Source organism: Orcinus orca, chromosome 20 (assembly GCF_937001465.1).
Source record: "Orcinus orca chromosome 20, mOrcOrc1.1, whole genome shotgun sequence".
Taxonomy (NCBI): Eukaryota; Metazoa; Chordata; class Mammalia; order Artiodactyla; family Delphinidae; genus Orcinus; species Orcinus orca.
Window position 1 is genome coordinate 14,007,178 of NC_064578.1, and position 22,757 is coordinate 14,029,934.

General features: G+C 35.9%; 1 protein-coding gene across 1 annotated transcript in view; it reads right to left on the bottom strand.

Annotated features, from left to right (window-relative positions):
- Positions 1 to 22,757, bottom strand: part of HYDIN (HYDIN axonemal central pair apparatus protein) — a 440,857-nt gene that overhangs the window by 294,022 nt on the left and 124,078 nt on the right. The window contains exon 8 of the mRNA XM_049703807.1: positions 18,344 to 18,468. Coding sequence (XP_049559764.1) covers positions 18,344 to 18,468 — 125 coding nt within the window. The remainder of the gene's footprint in view (positions 1 to 18,343; positions 18,469 to 22,757) is intronic.

The following is a 22,757-nucleotide window of genomic DNA, read 5'->3' on the forward strand; positions in this document are numbered from 1 at the left end:
ATTTCTTAAATTAACTGCACCCAGTACATCTGGGAAGAGCTGCTGAGCATGAGAGGATCTAAGTCCAAACAAAGGGGATCAGGAAGGAAGCATTAATAACTTCATTAATAGAAAACCAAATATTTAAAATGAACCACATCCCTAGGGAGGGCGGATGGGAGATGCTAAAGGGAGGGGATATAGGGATATATGCATAGATATAGCTGATTCACTTTGTTATACAGCAGAAACTAACACAACATTGTAAAGCAATTATACTCCAAAAAAGACGTTAAAAATAATAATAATAAATAACAGTTTAAACTCAAAGGAAAAAAAAGGGAACCACATTCCTAAACAACAGCAATTAAAACAAAACAACACTATCTCTGGATAGTGGTTACAAAGAAAGAAAAACACAGAAAGACAAAAGTTATGTTTAAATTTTTCAATGTTAAGAACACCTTTGTTCAGCATAGTAATTTAAGGCCTTGACTTCATTCAGGATGCACCAATTGCCTTGATTCTAGGTATATAAATGAGGCCCCTGGGACTTCCAAGAAGACACAAAGCTACAAACTATATTCTATCTGATCTCTGCAATGTCACAGCAGGTGCCTCAGTCTGACGTCAAAGTAGAAAAAGGAAATACTTAAATATCATCAATGTTCTGTTGATCTGTGCTGTTACCATTTTAATCAGAACCAGAAAGCCTAATCACTTGGACTTTATTTTTTAGCAAATATTTCTGCTACATTCATGACTATATGAACTGAGCACCACTTAGTAAATTGATAACCCTTTATACGGTACAAATGTTTTCTAGGCCCAATCACTTTGAACACAGCAACATCTTCCCCAAAGTTTAAATAAAAAGTAAGTATCTAGGGGACTTCCTGGTGGTGCAGTGGTTAGGAATCCACCTGCCAATGCAGAGGACACAGGTTCAAGCCCTGGTCTGGGAAGATCCCTCATGCCATGGAGCAACTAAGCCCGTGCACCACAACTACTGAGCCTGAGCTCTAGAGCCTGCGAGCCACAACTACTGAGCCCATGTGCCACAACTACTGAAGCCCGCATGCCTAGAGCCTGTGCTCCGCAACAAGAGAAGCCACCGCAATGAGAAGCCTGCGCGCAGCAATGAAGAATAGGCCCCGCTTTCCGCAACTAGAGAAAGCCCGTGCCCAGCAATGAAAACCCGATGCAGCCAATAAATAAATAAATATATATTTTTAAAAAGTAAGTATCTAGGCATTTTAAATTTTTATTAAAAAATATGTACATGAAGTAAAAACTTTAAGTACTATAAGAGCATATACCATGAAAAGAAAACATCTTCCTCTCCTTCACTCAATCCCAGGCCTGCTTTTTAGAGTTAAGAATTGTTAATATTTTCATGTACTTCCTTCCCAAATAAAGGTATGCACTCTTGTCAACTTTTAAGCTTTCTGATGAGTTAAATTTAACAGTCTGATGAGTGAAAACTTGCTGCTTTAATTTGCATACTCTTAATTATAGATGATGTTAAACATTTTTTCATGTATTAATTGATTTTATACACACACACGTGTGTGTGTTATATCGTTCTTTGATCATTCATCAAAGAAGCTATCATTCGTGTGGGGTCAAGAGAGATAGAAATCAAAGCCCTAAGCCTACCAACCAAAGGGGGAGGTTAAGGCAAAAAAAGGGATGTCCCCACAATAAGCTGATCCTCAAAGGACTGTGCCCTCAAAGTGAGGGTAAATGGGAAGTAGACTAGCCCTAGTTCAGAGTTAAATATTATGCTGGCATCTAAGTCTTTCAGAGAACTTTGCACCTTGAATTTGGTGGTCATGGACTAGTTTTGCCTTCAGAAACCTGGAAGAAGGAACCCACTTCTCTTTGGAGTAAGGTACCTCCATCCAAAGTTTCAAATTGTTCAACATTTTTTTAAAAAAGCCAAACATAACCAGGCATGCAAAGAAACAAAACTCCATATGCTAGAACCTGCATATCCAAGAAAAATAGAAGCAGACCCACAAAGAATCAGATACTAGAACCAACTATGCTTAGTAGTTTAAAGAAACAAAGGATGCACTTGAAGCTCTATCCAAGGAATAGGAAATTTTTAAAAGATCTAGAAAATCTGAAAAAGAGCTACACTCTAGGCTCTAACAGAAATAAAACAACTTAAATTTTTAAAAACTCTAAGAATATACTCAATAAGATAATGTTATCAATTTTCTGAAAAAATAGTGAAATGGTTCAGAAAATACAAAAGTCAATATGAAGAATTAAAAATAAATGGAAATGCAAAATGAATGGGTAAAAGATGAGGCAGATTAAGTGAGAAGGTGTAGAAGTGTTTAACTGAAAGCTCAGAAGAAAAGGAAAGAGATAATGAAGCAAAGACAATATTTCAAGAGATGATGGTTAAGAGTTTTCTAGGATTGATTAACGACATCAGTTTACAATTCAAAAAGTGCAATGAACATCAACTGGGATAAATGAAAAGAAATTCATACATAAACATATTGCAGTGAAACTAAAGAAAATCAAAGACAAAGAGAAAATACTAAAAGCAGCGAGAGGGAAAAAGATTATCTCAGAGGACCCATGGTTAGGATTACAGCTAATTTTTCAACTGAAATAATGGAAACTAAAAAAACAATAGGATGGCTTCTTCAAAATGATGAAGGGGAAAACAATGCCAACAAAGAATTCTATAGTTTTTCAGCATTTTTTGGTCTACAAATGTCTTTGTTTTGTCTTCACTTTTAAAGGATATTTTCAATGGGTAAAGGATTCTTAATTAGCCTTTTTTCTTTTCAGCACTTGCATAATGCCATTTTACTATAATCTGGCTTCCATAATTTCAGCTGAAAAGTTTGCCATCAGTATTATTAGTGTTCCTTTTAAGGTAATGTGTTTTTCTTTCTCTAGCTACTTTTATGATATTCCCTTTGCTTTGGTTTTCAGCAGTATTTGTATCACTAAGGGTTTGCTGAGCTTTGTTTAATTAAATGGATTTGTTAATTAATGGATTTGTTACTACATTAAACCATGGATTAATGTCATTCATCATTTTTGGAAAATTCTCAGCCATTATCTCTTAAATATCTTTGTACCCCATTCTTTACCCTATTTCTAGGACTCGAATTACATGTATGCTGACCTTTTGACTGTGTCCCACATGGCTTTTTCTGTTTTGTTTCTCCCTACCACATCTCATCCCCATTCTTCTTTGTTTTTCTCTGTGCTTCAGTTTGGGTATTTCCTGCTGACCTGTCTTCAGGTTCACTAATCCTGTCTTCTGCTCTGTCTACTCTACTGGTAAACTAACATGATTATTTTTTAATTTCCAATATTGTATTTTCAGTATAACATTGTTATCAAAACCTGACAAAGATAAAATAAATAGGCCAAGATATAGGCCGATTACACTTACAGATATTAATGTAAAATCCTAAATAAAAAATTAGCAATCATAATTCATGAGCACATTAAAAGAATGAGACTTCACAATCAAGTGGACATTATTTCAGGAATGTGAAGATGGCTCACTATTAGAAACGCTACTGATATAGAATATATCTAAGAAGAAAAAATATATGATCTTCTCCATTGATGCTGAAAAGGAATTTGACAAAATTCAAAATGTATTTTTTTATTTAAAAACTCAATAAAATAGGAACTGATAGAATTAAAACATAGTATAAGTAATTAAGACAGCATAAAGACACAGATCAATGGAATAGAATAAAAAGTCAAAAAAGACCCAAATACACATTGGAATTCATTATATTATAAAGGCAGCATCTTGAATCACTGGTGTATTGACAAACTTTGTTTTTTAAAAAAGTGCTATTGGAACAACTTGGTAACCATACGGAAAAACATACCTCACATCTAACATCAGATAAAGCCAAGTGAATAAAATATTTAAATGTTCAATATGAAACTGCAAAAGTAGAAGAGTACACAGAAAAACTTCTTCATTGCTTTCAGGGGGAAAGTTTTCTAACTGTGGCTCAAAATCCAGATCCCTCCTAAAAAATTAAGAAATTTGATTACATAAAAATGAAAACAGAAATTCTGCATGGCACAAAAAGTCATAAGCAAAAACAAAAGAAAACTCGGTAAAATACTTAATTCATATCTTAGACATGTAAATCACCCATTACATAAATAGCTCTTAGAAATCAGTAAGACAATCCAATAGAAGAATGGGATAGAGTTGCAAAAAAAGAAACATAAAGGCCCCCTATATGTACTAAAAGATGCTCAATTTGAGCATCAACTCATAATAAAAGAAACACAACTAAAGATGTATTTACATACCACTTCTCCCCATCAGACTGTAAAACAAAAGTTTTAGATCATAATTTATAGTCAAGACTGTGGGGAGAAGGCATTCTTATACACCCTGTGGGAATGCAAAATGGTATTATTCTTCCCCAGTCCATGGAGTGAATTTGGTGGCACGGATCAAAATATCTATCAAAATTATAAAACTATCCTATGGTCCACTTCTAGGAATTTATCCTATAGATAAGTCAGAACAAGATGAAGGGTACTCATTACAGCATTGTTCTTAATAACAAGAGAGTGGAAAAGGCCAGAGCACTCATCAAGAGAAGGCTGGTTACATAATCTGTGCTACACCTAGAAGCAGAATACTGTGCAGGTATAAAAAAGTACCCAGTAATATGGAAAGATCCCCAATATATATGATTAATTGTAAAAAGCAAGGTTTAGAACAATTTATTTTATTTTTGTGTAAGGTGGGAAAGTAAGAATATACGTTCACGTTTGCATCTATTTGTATAAAAGCACTGGAAAAGTATACAAGAAAGCAATAAAATGAAAGAAGGGTCAGGTGAATGAGGTAGGATGGAAATAGCACCTTTCAATATATACCTTTAAAATACTGCTTTAATTTTTGACCACATGATTACATTACTCATCCAAAACTTTAATGTTAAAAGGACTATAGGGCATCCAGAAAACATGTAAAGGTGCTAGATAGCACTAGTAATGAGAGAAATGAAATAAATAAAAATAGAATAAAATACCATTTCATAACCATCAGATTAACCAATATCAAAGCGTTTGACAATGCTGTTTTGGCAGTATATTGGCAAGCACATAGAAAAACAAGAATTTTCATATACTACTGATGGAAATACAGATTGGTACAACCACTTGACCAATCAATTTAGTATCCAGTAAAGCTCAAGATATATTTGCCTTATAACTCAGCAATTTCACTTCTAGCTATTTATCCCTAAGAACAATCTCACACAGCTACACAGGACATACACAAAGACATTCACTGCAGCATGGTGTGTAATTGCAAAAAACTAGGAACATCCTAATATTTAATAGGAGAATAGATAAATGACAGTATTTTCACATGCTGGAGCGTGTCGCATTAGTTAAAATGAATCACAGCTATATATCCACGTGTTAAAATCCTTAAAACATAATGTTGAATGAAAAAGTCAAGATGGGAAATGGTATATACAGTATAATACCATTTATGTGAAGTTTAAAACTATTCAAGACAATGGTATGTATTGTTCATGGATAAGTAAATATGTAGGAATGGCATTAAAATGCACCCAATACAGCTCCCCTGAGGATTAATACATGGGAGTTAAATCAGGAAAGAATAACAAAGCGACTCCAAATCTATAATCAATTTAGTTATCCATAAAATAAAACATCTGAAAGAAACATATATAGCAAAATGTTGAGATGTGTTAAAATACAATGGTTGTTGATTACCTTATTTCTGTGCTTTTGCACATATTTGAAATATTTCATTGTTTAAAAAACGAATCAAGGGGCTTCCCTGGTGGCGCAGTGGTTGAGAGTCCGCCTGCCGATGCAGGGGACGTGGGTTCGTGCCCCGTTCCGGGAGGATCCCACGTGCCGCGGAGCAGCTGGGCCCGTGAGCCATGGCCGCTGAGCCTGCGCATCCGGAGCTTGTGCTCCGCAGCAGGAGAGGCCGCGACAGCGAGAGGCCCGCGTACCGCAAAAAAAAAAAAAAAAAAAAAAAAAAAAAAACTAATCAAGGAAAAGGATTCAAGGGCTTAACTTATTTCATAAAAATCTAGGGGTCAGAGAGACTAATGTCATCAATTTGAGTTGCACACTGCAAAACGTTCCTTCCCAGAAATATAACAAGAGCCACTGTCTTCTTTTCAAGAACCATTTAATATTGATTTTTTCACTACTATCTTCCAAAAGTCATCAGGTCACAAAGTGAAGGAAGCAATAACTCTTGTCTTCCCCCATAGCTGTTGAAGAACTTGCTTTTCTCACCCACTTTCATGAAGACAATCTTAAATAGGGTCCCTCTCCGCCGCTACTTAGACGACTGATAGGATGGAAAGGGTATTATGCCTGCAAGAATGGATGAATTTGCTGTGCCTCATCATTAGTATTTTCTGTGCCCTTGAAGTGCCAGTTACCACTATAGTTTCTTTTCAGTTTCTGAGGTTGAATTCTGCAGTCCCTGTAGATGAGGTTAGCCACAGTCATTTATTATGTTTTAATAAAGACACATTTTGTGGAAGGTCTCATTACTTCTTGCAAGTTTTGCTACTATCAGTCAAGCAAAAACCAATATGAACAAAACTAATTTTACCCAGAAAATGTGAAGCTAGCTATATACACAATACATTTCATACTGTGGTTTCAGTTATTTTCAGACAACGGAGGACACAGTAAATAAAATATATGAGTAGAGCCATAGATTCTCTAGGGAACTGGCAAGTTGATGGAAAGAGTGTTTCTCCTCTCCTGGTCACAGCAGGGTCAAATTCACCACTCAAGTGAATTGCTGAATCAAACTTCTTTGGAAGTGCTCCTTCTCTAAAGGGTTCAGGAAACAAATTAAGCAACTTGACTGGGCTTAGCCAGCACACCAGTGGCAATGCCAAAATCGGTATTCTTAATCTGCACAGAAAGCAGTTTAGGATTATAGAAAGCATGCTGGCCTCAGAGGGGGCCAAAGACCTGTACTTCGGTGTATAGTCATTTAAGCCTCTGGGCCTCAGTTTACTCACCTCTAAAATGAAGGGAGTTACAGAGATGGGCTCTAATGTCCCTTTAAGTACTAACACCTAATAACTTGAGAGTCTTCCCTTGTTACGTAATTTTCGAAAACATTCCACTTCCCTAAACAATCTCTGACCATCAGTATATCTTCTGCCATTCCCTAACCTAAACTGTTGAATAAGAGACAAAGGAAAGAAAACTAGGTCAAGGAATATTTGCATTGGCTCTAAAGCCATTTTAAAAACATTTGGGTCTTTTACGACAACTATGTTTTGCTAGATTTTGTAATTATAATGGCACATGTTTGTAATTCATTATAATAATCGCACAATTGACACAAAGCTCATACAGGTAAGTTTGCACGGGTATATTCAGATACATATTATTTAACAGTTTCAACTGCAAGATATCATATCATGCTCAATTACTATATTATATTTTGGTACTTGTTTATTAGGCTTTAGGAGGAAAAAAAGAATTTCTTCGCGGTTTATTAGAGTAAAATATATAATTGACCATAAAGCTGCTCTGTGAAGTACTAATATTATGATTGCTTGTATATTTAATAACAATACATCATCACACCTTTGGGGAAAAGAGCCTATTTGCCAACTTCTGATCCATGAATTGAAATATCTCCCCTTCAGTAAGAGACCTAATACTTTAAAAAAAATACTGAATAAGTACATTAGCTCTATTTCCTAATTATACCAGTAGCTAATGTCACTTCTAAGTGACAGCAACTTCACCTGGTATTAAAGAAAAAACACTGCTATGCTCCTACTTCTAGTGCTTATTCAAGTAACCGAAATTTCAGTAAGACTGTCTTTTTTTAAAGCCTATTCTAAATATTAATATTTGCTTGAATTCTTAGATTACATAAAGTTTCTCAATACCCGGTTGAAAAGTGTAAAACTTAAGCAACTAACCATTTATTTATCTCCTAATAGTCAATATTTTCACCTCTCAGTTTTAATGAAATGATAGAACTAATTTACTCGTTCTGATTTTGTTTTAGTTTGGTTTTTGTTTTGTTTCACTGTTAATCAATATAGCCTTGAGAAATTGTATCCTTAATCTCCTCTGGACAGATTAGTTTGTAAAAGGTACCAAGTTACTTCAGCTTTTTCTCTGAAAGTTTTAGACTATAACAAAAAGGTAACTAAATCATTCCTGGGGTAAAATCGATTGCTTGAATAAGCTTGATTTTACTACAGAAGGGCATACACAGGAGGAAAGGAGGGGAGAGTTCTGGTTTAGGAAAATGCTAATGAGTAAAGTATTAGCTATTGGTGAAATTTACACTTGACCTCCTTAATTACTAGAGCACTGGTTCAAACTCTGGTTGTCAAGAAAGCAAAATCTCCCAGCTGCATTTAATCAAGAATATATCCAGTGGAGGACCAGCAATGGAAGGGCATAAACACAACTGTTAGAAATGTGATTGAGTACTTCCTGTTGAGGAGTATCAATGTTCCTCCTTCTGGAACATTGAAGAAGTATGAAGAAAAACCGATGCTAAATTTCCCTCCTCAAATCAATTCATACTTCAAACAGCTGCAGAAATTTCAGTAAGATGCTTATTTAGTGAAATGAGAAGCCAATGGTCAAGGCTGCTTGGAAAAGCTCTGTGATTAACTGGGTTTAGGTAGTCATTAATGTTTTTCACTAATAAAAGGTTATAGGTCCTGGTCATTGATAAGGCACAATAAAGATGAAAGCATATCTTTATCAGCAGTTCATTTCATGTAAGGAAAAATGCTACAAGACAGTTTACCTCTATCTGCAATCTTTAGAAAATGACTTTATTCATAAATCAAATTTGATACCAGCACCTCAGGGTATGGAAATCAACTTTTCCATGCATGATTAAATTTTAATACACAAATACTCATTTCCTTTAGCACAGGACTATAAATGTAAGTATGGGTGTCAATCCAAATATTTCCATAAAAGTAAAATCCAGATTGAGGGCCACTGGGAGAACGTGGCTGCATTTCAAAGTCAACAGATTAAGGGAGTAAAAATGCACATGTAGTAATACAAGAGATTAGGGAGATGATCCACTATAGAGGAAAAAGCACTACACGTGAGTTGAGAGTCTGAGTGTGGGTTCTTTTTTTTTTCTTTTAATTTACTTTTTTGGCTACGTTGGGTCTTTGTTGCTGTACATGGGCTTTCTCTAGTTGTGGCAAGCAGGGGCTACTCTTCGTTGTGGTGTGCGGGCTTCTCATTGCAGTGGCTTCTCTTGTTGCGGAGCACGGGCTCTAGGTGCGCAGGCTCAGTAGTTGTGGTGCACGGGCTTAGCTGCTCCATGGCATGTGGGATCTTCCTGGACCAGGGATCAAACCCGTATCCCCTGCATTGGCAGGTGGATTCTTAACCACTGCGCCACCAGGGAAGTCCCTGAGCGTGGGTTCTAACTGTGCTTCTGACTAGTTATATGAGTCATGGGCAAACCACTTAATTTCTTAGGGCTTCAGTTTTACACATGCAAACAAATCTAAGGACTAGATTATCACTGAAGTCTTCTTTCAAGTTTTGATTCTATTGATCCATGGGCAATCTAAGCCTGTTGGTCTCAAAACTCAACCAAGTAAAATATTTTGACATTATACCCCCAACATATATAAACTTGTTTGTTTATAAATTATACCCATATACTAGAATAGTCACATGTCAATTGTATTAAAAATACAACCAAAAATATTAAAAAAGGATGATGATAATATTTTAAAGATAATTTATTTGATATATTTACCAATTTACCAACAATTAATTATTTTAGTGAGAGCTAAAACATTGACTAACCTTCATTCTTTTTTAAACTCCTGGTTTAAAATGTTGTGATATAGTCATCTGAAAAAGGTAATTCTAAGGCCACAAATTTTTCCAATACTTCATTTTAGGGGCTGACATAAACAAAAAATGATACCTCACAAAGACATGGAGATCCAGATGGAAGAAATATATCACTGACTGAGTTTATTAACAGTCATATTTTTTTCACTTTCATCCACTAGTAACACCAATAACACAAAGGTCTTTGTTGAAATTCAGCTAATAATTTTTCCATAAAGGTAACAGTTACTTCACAGTCAAACAGAAGATTCAAACTCAAATATATCAGAAATTGCATTCAACATAAAAGGACCGAAGAGTACTATTAAAAGACAAAGATTCTCAGACTGGATTAAAAAACAACCTGGTGATACTCCCAAGTGTCACACTTTAAATATGAGGACACCGAAAAGTTGAAATAAAGAGGATGAATAGAATATACTACGTACACACTCATCAAAAGAAAGCTGCTGTACTAAACAAATATCAGATCAAGCAGTCTTTGATGTCAGAAATCTTATAAATGATTGAGAAACATTTCATAATGATAAAATAGTTAATTCAACAGTAAGTTATAAGAAACCTAAATGTATATACACCAAGCATCATAGCCTCAAAACATACAAAATGAAAACTGATATCACCAAAAAAAGAGAAATAGAAAATTCACATAGTTGTGGATTTTAATGACATCTTCCAATAACTAATAAAATAAGAAGAAAAACATTAGTAGAGATACAGACTGAACAATATGATTATTAACAAACTTGACCTAATTGATATCTGAGGAACTTGTACTCTTTTCAAGTACACAGGGCTCATTTACCAAAATGGAACACATTCTGGGCTATAATGTTAAGTCTCAACTATTTTCAAAGATAGAAATCATACAGAATTTGTTTTCTGTCACTAGTGGAAGTCAGCTGGAAATCAATAACAAAAAGAAAACTAGAAAAATTCCCAAATGTTTAAATACTAAGCAACACACTGCTAAGTAGCCCATGGATCAAAGAAGAAGTAAAAATGGAAATTCTAAAATACTGTCAATTATGTGTTAACGTAAATGAAACATATAAAAACATATGGGCTGAAGATACAGTCAGGTTTGGAGGAAAATTTATTGACTTAAATGCATATATTAGATAAGATGAAAGGTTAAAAATCAGTGCTCTAAGCATCTCTCCTAAGGTTTAGAAAAAGTACAACAAATTAAACCTACAGAAAGTAGAAGGAATGAAATAATAAAGAGTAGAAATCAATGATATTGAAAAGAAATGAACAATAGAGAAAATCATCAAAAGTTGGTTCTCTGAATAAAGCCCTAACAATACAGATCAAGAAATAAAAAGATACAAATTACCAATATCAATAATGAAAGAGGAGATATCACTATAGGTCCTAAAGACATTACACAGATTATAGTTATTATAAACAATTTTACGCCAGCAAATTTAAAATTTTAGATTAAATGGGAAAATTCTTTGAAAAAGTTTACCAAAAATTACATAAGAAAAAATAGAAACATCTCAGTAGATCTATATCTACTAAAGAAACTGAATCAATTTTTAAAAGGCTCTAGACCCGAATGGCTTGAACAATGAATTTTTCAATCATTTAAGGAAGAAATAACATGAATCTTAAAAAAATTTTTCCAGAGAGAGTTTTAAAAGAGAATAATTCTCAACTTGTTTTATGAGACCAATTTGTTTTTTCAGACCAAAGACAAAGGCATTTCATGAAAACAAAATTACAGGCAGGTCAATCTTTCTCATGAATTTGGATGCCAAACTTTCAAAGAAAATATTAGCAAATCTAATCCAGGGATTTATTAAAATGATAATGGTTAAAACTTACATTTACCCCAGAATATAGCAGGGATTTAGTATTTGAAATTCAATCTGTGCATTAGAAGAATAAAAGTGAAATAATACATAATCATCTCAACAAAAGCAGAAGTAATTGATAAAATTCAAAACACATTCAAGATTGAAAGTCTTAGAAACCTAGAGATAGAAGGGAATTCACTTAATCTGATAAAGAGTATCCACTAAAGTCATCATACTAATTCATGAAACACTGAGCACTTCCCCTCTGAGACTGAGAACAAGAAAAGGATGTTTGGGGCTCCCCTGGTGGTGCAGTGGTTGAGGGTCCGCCTGCCGATGCGGGGGACGCAGGTTCATGCCCCGGTCTGGGGGGGATCCCGCGTGCTGCGGAGCGGCTGGGCCCGTGGACCATGGCCGCTGGGCCTGCGTGTCCGGGGCCTGTGCTCCGCGGCAGGAGAGGCCGCAGCGGTGAGAGGCCGGCGTACCGCAAAAAAAAAAAAAGAAAAAAGAAAAGGATGTTCATTCACTATCATCATTTCCATTGATCACTGTACTGAAGGCCTAGCCTATGCAAGAAATAATAGGAAACAAAAGGCTAAAAATTTAAAAAGAAGAAAACTATGATTATTTGCAGATGACTGATTGTATATAAACAAAATCTAATATCATCTACAGATAAATCATGAGCTAATAAGTAAATTTATCAAGCTCTGTAGATAAATGATCAACATACAAAATTCAATATTTTGATACATTCACAAAAACTTAAAAAATGAAATTAGAAAAAAACACACTAGTTATAAAAGAAAAAAATGATAAACTGTATTTCATCAAAATTAAATTACTTTGCTAATGAAAAGACCCTGTTAAGAAATTAGAAAGATAATCTGCTGATTGTGAGAAAATATTAACAATAATAATTTCTGAAAGACTTGTATGGAGAATATACAAAAACTACAGGCCAATAACAAAATGATAAATAACCCAATAAAGATTGGGCAAAAACCTTGAATACACACCTGAGAGTAGAAGATAAAAATAGAAGCACATGAAAAGTTACTCAACATTACAAATCATTAGGGAAATGCAAATTTAAACCAGAAGAGATACCACTTCACTTCCACTAGAATGACTCAAATTAAAACAAAACAAATGAACAAACACAACAAAACAGAAATAGACTCAAAGATACAGAGACCAAACTGGTGGTTGCCAGAGGGGAGGGGACAGATGGGCAAAATAGGGACAGAGGATTAAAAGGTACAAACCTCCAGCTATAAAGTCAATGTCACAGCTCATACAGCTCAGTATCAAAAAAACAAACAACCCAATCAAAAAATGGGTGGAAGAACTAAATAGACATTTCTCCAAAGAAGATATACAGATGGCCAACAAACATATGAAAAGATGCTCAACATCACTAATTATTAGAGAAATGCAAATCAAAACTACGATAAGGTATCACCTCACACTGGTCAGAATGGCCATCAACAAAATATCTAAAAACAATAAATGCTGGAGAGGGTGTGGAGAAAAGGGAACCCTCCTGCACAGCTGGTGGGAATGCAAATTGATACAGCCACTATGGAGAACAGTATGGAGGTTCCTTAAAAAACTAAAAATAAAACTACCATATGACCCAGCAATCCCACTACTGGGCATATACCCTGAAAAAAACGTAATTCAAAAAGACACATGCACCCTATGTTCATTGCAGCACTATTTATAATAGCCAGGACATGGAAGCAAACTAAATGTCCATCGACAGATGAATGGATAAAGATGTGGTATATATATACAATGGACTATTACTCAGCCATAAAAAGGAACGAAACTGGGTCATTTGTAGAGATATGGATGGACCTAGAGTCTGTCATACAGAGTGAAGTAAGTCAGAAAGAGAAAAACAAATATCGTATAATATCGCTTATATACGGAATCCAGAAAAACGATACGGATGAACTTATTTGCAAAACAGAAATAGAGACACAGACGTGAGAACGGACGTATGGATATGTTGGGGGGGGATGAATTGGGAGAATGGGATTGACATATACACACTACTATGTATAAAATAGATAACTAATGAGAACCTACTGTATAGCACAGGGAACTCTACTCAGTGCTCTGTGGTGACCTAAATGGGAAGGAAATCCAAAAAAGAGGGGATATATGTATACGTAGAGCATATGTATACATATACCATATGTATACGTATAGCTGATTCACTTTACATATCAGGAACTAACACAACATTGTAAAACAACTATATTCCAATAAAAATTATTTTAAAAAATAAAAATAAAAAAGCCAATGTCACAGGGATTAATGTACAACATAGTGAATATAGTAAATAATACTGTAATAACTTTGTATGGTGACAGATGGTCACCTGACTTACCGTGGTGATCATTTTGCAATACATAAAAATATCAAATCACTATGTTGTACACCCGAAACTAGTATTAATATTGTAAGTCAATTCAATTTTTTAAAAAACACATGACCAAGAGCTGGTGAGGATGTGGAGTAACTGGAACCCTTAAACATTGCTGGCGGGAATGTAAAATGCTTCAACCACTTTAGAAAACTTTTTGGAAGTTTCTTATAAAATTAAGCATATAACTACTCTATGATCCAGCAATTCTACTCCCAAATATTTACCCGAGAGAAATAAACGCATATGTACACACACACACACACACACACACGACTTGTACAATAATGGTTATTAAAGCTTTATTCATAATAGCCCCAAACTTCAAACAATTCAGTTACATTAACAGAAGAATGGATAAACTATGTATAACCAAACAGTGGAATACTGCTCAGGAGTAAAAAGGGAATTGCCAATACACACAACAATATGAATAAATTTCAAAAACATTATGTTGAATGAAAGAAACCAGACTCAAAAGAGTATATACTGTATGAGTACATTTATCTGAAGTCCAAGAACAGGCAAAACTAATATAAGATGATAGAAATCAGAATCTCTGGGATGGCAGATGGAGGGATTGACTGGAAAGGGGCATGAGGGAACTTTGTGAGGTGATAGATGTTTTATATCTTGAATGTGTTACACAGGCATTTACATTTGTCAAAATGAATCAAACTGTACATTTAAGATCTGTGCATCTTATATCTAAATCATACCTCAATTTAAAAAGTAATAGAAGAATCACTTACAGGATCCTCAAACATGAATGAATATATAGGAATAAATCTAATCAAAATGTTCAAGACTTATACCCAGAAAACTGCTGCTGAGAGAAATTAAATAAAACCTAACTACATGCAGGGATAAACTGTGTTTATGATATACACAAAGGATTGAAAACTAGTGGGAAAGGATGAACTACTGCATAAGTATTGCTGAATAATGTGAAAAAAGACATACATTAAAAGCAGCTTTAAGTAGCACATTAAACTGGAGATTGAAATAACTAAAATACTCCATAAAACATTTTTCAAACTACTTTAAAACTGATCACTAACCTGATAGGAAAATAAGGACATTAAAGCAAAGTGAAGAATACCAGGAAATAATCTAGTGCCAAGGTTGTCTTTTGCCCTAGTGGACTTTGTTAACCCTTGAACTTCTGTTTTAACTATTGCATTGGGTGCCTAGGACAGGACACAAAGTCCAGGGCCTGCCCAAAGTAACGATGCTAAATCCAGAAACTACAAAACACAAAGAGGCATAAGATAATGATGGGGTTCAGAACACACTACCACAAAATATGGCACCTTGGCATATTAAATATTTCAAGCTGAAGGAACATAAGAAATGGGAGGTGCAAGAGGGATTTTCTTAACTTCTCCTGAAGCAGGTCACAGATCCCCCATGTGAGAGGTGCCCTCCAAGACCAGGTAGAAAGAAGCATGCATATCTTCAAATATAGAGGGACATCAAGAGGAGCCTGAATAAACAGGCCTTACTGTTTCCCCCAGTTTGCTACTCTTAGCTCATGTCATTTTATTGTCCTGTCACGTTTTCCCACAACTCTCCATCCTTCATCAAACCAGCATAAAGGAATTCAGATTTTACTACTTCTTCAGATCTTCATTTCCTTATGAAGCCTCCCATATCATGTAAAACTTACATTAAATAAATTTTTATGTTCTTCTCTTGTTAATCTGTCTTTTGTTACAGGGGCCCCATCTTAAAAACCTAAATGGGTAGAGGAAAAAGACATTTTTCCTCCTCTACAGATACCGTGATTGAAAAACCATAAGAAACAACAAACAGCAAAATAAATAAATAGATGAGCAGACTTAATATGTTTGAATTACCACATACACAATATAAATATGTTTAATATATTTAAGAAATAAAAGGGAAACATGAAAAATAAGAGTGGACAGCAATCAGATTTGACAAGAACCAAATAAAACTTTCAGAAATTAAAATAATTATAATAATTGAAAAATTAAAACTCAGCAGGTGAGTCTTCGCTGAAGAGGGAATTATTGAATGGGACAACAGATAGGAAGAAAGTATCCAGAGAAGTCTACAAAAAAATGGAAAACATAAAATAGAGGTTAAAAGTAATAAATAACAGACTAATAGTAGAGTAAGTAATAGAATAATAAAGTAGTTGGAATACCAGAATAAGATAATAGAATGGAGACGAGCCAATAACCCACATGGAGAAAAAAAAAAGAAACATGGTCCACACCTGACACATATGCAAAAATGAAATCAAAGACAAATCATTAACTTAAACTAGCAGCTAAAACTACTGCCCTTCTAAAAGTAAACACAGGAGAACATATTCATGATCTTGGAAAAGGCAAAGATTTCTTAGCAAGAAGGCAAAAGCATTAATCTTGAAAGAAAAAAGGGCTTCCCTGGTGACGCAGTGGTTAAGAATCCACCTGCCAATGCAGTGGACACGGGTTTGAGCCCTGGTCTGGGAAGATCCCACGTGCCGTGGGGCAACTAAGCCTGTGTGCCACAACTACTGAGCCCGCACGCCACAACTACTGAAGTTCACGTGCCTAGAGCCCGTGCTCCGCAACAAGAGAAGCCACTGCAATGAGAAGCCCGCCCCCGCTCGCCGCAACTAGAGAAAGCCCACATGCAGCAACGAAGACCCAACACAGCCAAAAATAAATAAATTTTAAAAAGTTATTACATTAAAAAAAATGATAATACAGATTTCATAAAAATTTAAAATGTCAGCTCATCAAGAAATACCATTAAGGAAATGAAAAGGCAATCTACAGACTGGTAGAGAAAATTAACAACACATATACTTGACAAATGACTAGTATTCAGAATAACAAGTTGTAAAGTACTCTTACAAATTAATGATAAAAGGAAAAACAACTCAAAAATGAGCAAAAGACTTCAACACTTAAATTTAAAAGATACATGAAAAGCCAGCAAGCACATGAAAAGGTGTTGAACATCATTAATCATTAGAGAAATAAAAATTAAAACCACCAGAAGACATCACTTTATACATCCAGTATTCCTAAAATGAACAATACAACACTATGGGTAGGCGAGGGTGTGAAGCAACTGGAACTCCCAAGCTTTGCTGGTGGGAGTGTAAAATGGCACTACTTTGAAAAACTGACATCCCTGGTGGGTTATGTACTGTGCTTTTAATCTTCCACTGTTGGGTTACATGGGCCAAAACTTCCCCCTTTTGCTTAAGCTAGTCCAGGTTAGGTTTTTCTTACTAGCAGCCAGTGAATTGTGGACAACACTAAAAGATAAATATAGATTGTGCCACTGATTATGAATTGTTGTTATGCTGGGCAGTGTGGAGCCAGGACCACTTAACCACACGTCCTTATTCAAGGGCTTGATTGATCCTGCTCAGATAAGCATCCACAAAGTCAGCAACTCTGAACTATGACCTAGGTATCATTTGTTGCTTTTTCCCTGACTGTGCACTTCTGTTTTCTCCCTACAGTGACCTTCTGATGCAGACAATCTGGATCAATCAACACAAATGGGTAAAAAAGAAGTGAGAAGGAAATGAGAAAAATCATGAAATAATAAATAGTAGTAATAAATATTAATTTGAAAACCAACTTCAGAGACTCGCGTAATGTACATGCAGTCTACATGACCATAGATTAAATATTTGCAAAAACAATAAGTGAATTTTCATTACTATCCTGGGTGGGGCCTTCAAGAAAATGCTAGCAGCAATAGACAAAGTCCTAGATTTAAGTAAGACATTTGTATATTCTAAGGATTAAAGTAACCGGATCTTACATCCAGTTAGAGGACACACACGAGAACATTCTGAACTCGGGTCTGTATTTTTTAAATGTTAGACTAATGCAGCAGTAACTGGAAAACCCATGTGTTATTACGTTACCTTCAAGTTCCCATTTACATATAAATAACCTCAGCCTACCAGTGTAACTTCTGGGTATGGGTTTCTTCCGTCCCTTCTGAGCCCTATATTTCTCAGGCTTTCAAGCACAGGAGAAACTTGTAGGTGGGATTTATACGTGGCTCAGCATCATTTCTGCTGGAGGCGTTCAGTCTTTAGTTCTTTACCTTGTGGGTCTTAGCTTACTCTAACGCAGCCAAAATAACCATTTCCTGTTTTGCCTCATCATGTTTTCCATCTGACCTTTCTTAAAATGTAGAACTTTTAACAAAGAATAACACATACCTGTGTCGTAACACACAATAAGTTTTTCGCTGTGATTGCCCACGGTTTGTGGCTCAAAATCCACTTCCAGTTGCATGGACTCTCCTACATTAAGGGTTCCAATAGATGGCTCTACAGAGAAGGGCCTGCAACACACATGGAGACACATCATCAGAACACATTCCTATATGTACACATATAGCTGATTCACTTCCTTGTACAGCAGAAACTAATGCAACACTGTAAAGCAATTATACTCCAATAAAAAAAAAAAAGAACACATTCCCGACTAGTGTGAGGGGAAAGGCGAGAGGAGACATGAGTTCCAGTTCTGCAGACAACACAGACCCGACACCACAATTCAGTGATTCATAAGGATACCTTCCCATTAATGTGAAAGAACTTTAGTATTAATGTTAAAATAACAGTAATAGAACAACAAATGTAAGAAAAACTTAAATGATGCATAATATTCTTGTTTGTATCCTTGCCATTTAGCCTTTCTTTTAACATTCACTGAGTGATTCCGGTAAAGGACAGACTTATAACATGTACGCAAATACTGTAATTTGCAAAAGAACAGTACCTTCTTGCGAGAGTTCAGCGAAGAGAGGGTTTTATGACGGAAAAACATACCAGAGTCTCAAAAGTAAAGTGATCACACAATCACACAAGGATAAGGTGAGGGCAGTCTAACAAGGGGTCTTTTTAAAAGGGGGGAAGGGGTGTAGGGAAACTACAAGAGATGATGCAATTGCCCAGGGTTGTTAACAGTAGAACTGTTACCACCTCTAGGCCCAAAGAGCCAAGGAGAAGGAGTGGTTTTGAAACCCACCAGAGTCCTAAGAGAAGGCTGCCTTATGAGGCTCAAAGGGCTTTAGTTAAGAGAGACAGTCAGCCCAGGAGACCTCACACATAGGACACTAGGGGGAAAAGTGCCTTGACCTCACATCCTTTGCCTGATTGCCTGCTGGGACTCCCACTGGCTGAACCCAACCAGAAGCCAAAGGCATGGGGAGCCTAACGACCTCTGCCATATAGGTTAGCCTCCTGGGTGAGAGTAAGCTGGAGAAGGGTGGAGAGCATTTGGAAAGGCAAACTGGGGACATCTGTGTCTTGAAAATAGAATTTGGGCATGCAGACCTTATGGGGAGGTAGGGTGGATCTGCGAACAGGAAACAGTTGACTTTAATTGTCCTGGAAAGGAAGAGTAAGAGAGAAGCTGGATCTGATCATGAAGTACCTTAAATAACTTACAGAGCTCTTCCTTCTAAACAGGAAACCCAGCCCTTTTAATTATTTTCATGGTCCATTTCACTTCTTTAAATTGCCAGTTTTTCAAAATAATGTGTTGGACAATGTATCTGGCAGGCTAAGCTGTTTCTGATTATTTACTTCTATCGCAACTGTTTTTAGTCTTCAGTCCTTAAACCTTCCCTTAGATAATGAACTTAATTTCAGAAAACCTAACCTTTCTTCTATGAGGGTACGGAGCTTACAGCATGGGTAGCACTTGGTGGTACCTGAGATTATCACTGCAGGACCTCGAGGGCTTCCTACCACGGGCACTTGTTTATTTTCTCTGGTGCCCTCTATTTGGATTGCCCTCTCCTTTCACTACTTTCCCATTCCTTTGTCTGTCCTTTTCCCATACCTTCAGCACCGAACCTCCAATGAACTCCAGGCACTGTTGTAGGGGCAGCATGAGGTAGTAGGTACTAGCCTGGAGCCAACTGAGTAAGTTCAAAACCCAGATCAGCCATGAGCTTGGGTAAGTCACTGAACATTCAGTTTCCTCAACTGTAAAATGAGGATAAAGACAGCACCCATTTCACAGGGTTGTAGTGAGAATTAAAGGAGTTGATAGAGGTAAAGGCGTAGAATAATGTCTGGCATGTAGGAAATGCTAAACAAATGTTTATTATTATTTTTTGTTATTGCTATTGTTATCTCCCTCATTGGCAGCCGGAGGACGATCTTGGGTATTCAGGTTTTTATCATCCTCCTCTCAATCCTTCACACTGCTCTAGAGACATTGTAAAAAATCACACACAGGATATAACACATCAATCTCTTGTTCAAACACCTTCAGTGGCCCCCATAACTTATGTAATAAAGTTCAAAGTCCTCGACATTTGAGGTCCCACACAATCTACTCCCAACTAGTTTTGGCCTTCTCATTAAACAGATACATCTGTCCAAATACATTATACACCTGTCACGTTCCATGTCAGACTGGGGTGGGACGGAATGGGAGGGCTTTAGTCTCTACACCCATAACCTTCCCCAGCACTGCACCTACTCTTCCTTCCAACCAGACAGTGCCCCCTACATAGTTCCAGAACTGCTTGGGTCAGATAGGAACATTCACCGTTTCCATGTCATACTCCTTCCAAAGTCACCCATCATAGCCTAGACTCAAACTTACCTTTTAAGTAGAATCTTTCCTGATTCTCTCTCTTATTAATAATGTCTCCTTCCTCTCAGAGGCTATAACTTTATTTTTACTTCTTACATTAGCTCACCTTGTACAATAATAAGTTTTCATGCCTGTCTCTCCCAATAGCTAGAGACTCTTGAGATGAAAGGAAAGAGAAAGCAAACAAAATTTCATTAGCACATACTCTATGCTGGGTACTACAGTAGGCACTTTACATATGTCAATTCTTTTAATCCTCACAAACTCTTGAGAAAGTAGGTCTTGTTATTTGCATTTTAGATACGAGAAAGCAGATGCTCTAAAAGGGCAGGCAACTGGCCCAAAGCTACCCAACTAGGTAGTGGTAGAGCAGGGATGGAAGCCTGCCTTCAAGTTTTTTTCTGTCTCCCCAAACCATCCCTGAATGTGGAAGCCACCTGGTTAGATTCATCTTTGTGTCTCTCACTACCCCATGCATAGCTCTTTACTCATAGGAGCCTCTCAAAAGAGGTTGTTAAATTGAATTATAATCAACTTTTAAAGGGAAATTAAAAAGATCTCTAATCTTTATTTAATCTTTATAACAACGTGGCGGAACAGAAAAGGAGCAGACTTTTGGTATCACAAGAATCTCTGCTTGATGGGAGATGAAGGTGAGTCTCAGCGTCTTTAAAGTTCTTTCCTTCCTTATGGCCTCAGGAAGAATCTGAAGAATTGAGAACTGGCCCCAGTTTCCTGGCTTTGGGAACAACATTGTAACATTCTCTTCTACCTCCGCTTCCTCAGTTTCTAATATTTTTCTCCCTACACTGTGCTTTCATTTTTTTTCCCAAACATTTCTTAGTAGCAAAATAACAGTTTTGAAATGAATTGGATAGTATTACATTACAGAACATAAGCTAATTTTCTATGGACAAAGGGACTCTTCTTAGGACCTCCAGAAATCCTAATTCCATACAGTGGTAACAGATTCTTCCCTTTTGTGCTAATTGTTGGGTTTATATTACACTAAACTTCTTCAGTGGTTAGAAAATCACCTGGGATAGCCATATGCTACTTAGAGCCGCCTAAGCTTTCTCTATAAGTCAGACATTAATTGGATAGAGTGTGTTAAGTTCTGGTGCTTAAACATTGTCTATAATTTGATTTTGTATTCATTTTACTAGAGGCAGACAGGCTGAAAAGGCTAGAGAATACCAAGTACCAGAAAATGATCTTACAGAGAGGTAAAAGGTGCTGTTCCTCCAGGGTATAAAGCTGCCTCTGTCTACCAGAATGTCTGGTTTCGATATCACATCCTCATTAATACCGAATACTTGATTAGGGAGGGAACTGGGGTTTGTGTAAAATCATGAGCCACAAGAAAGATTTTGAGTTTTTGTTCAATCCACTATGAACTGCTCTTAAGAACTAAAACTATTCCATTCAAATGATTCAATATTTTACCAGAAGACTAAATACTGGTTCTATTATATTAAACATTGAATATAAAATTAGTATTTTTCCTTCAGATAATCTTTCTTATTAACTGATTCCTAAATTGAGATTTTAGATTTTGAAAGTGCTCCTTAATTCTTTCTATTTCACCTTCCAAAATTAATCCTACTTTAATAGTCAAAGTTATTCTGGTACCTACTCGAGTTTTAGGTCAAATCTGTAATAAAGTTGAAGAGTAATTGTTTATGTTCTCTGTATACTTTATAGCACATTGAGGCTCCTTTTATTAGTGTAAAAAAACACTATGCCTCTTTTATAGTACTTGGAGCATGACTTTTTATTTTAAATTATTGTAGAGGTTTATAGTTGTAGCTCTGCTGTTGTGATATATTGTTGGTTAGGCATCCTATAAACATTTATTAAGCACTTATTTATTCTAGACACTTTGCTAGATGCTGGGGACATACAAATGAAAAGAGATACAATCCTTGCATTTGAGATCATATTCTAATGCGAGCAACAGACACATAAAGTTTTATTTTTTATAATTTATATGAACCTGACCACTTATAAACTTTA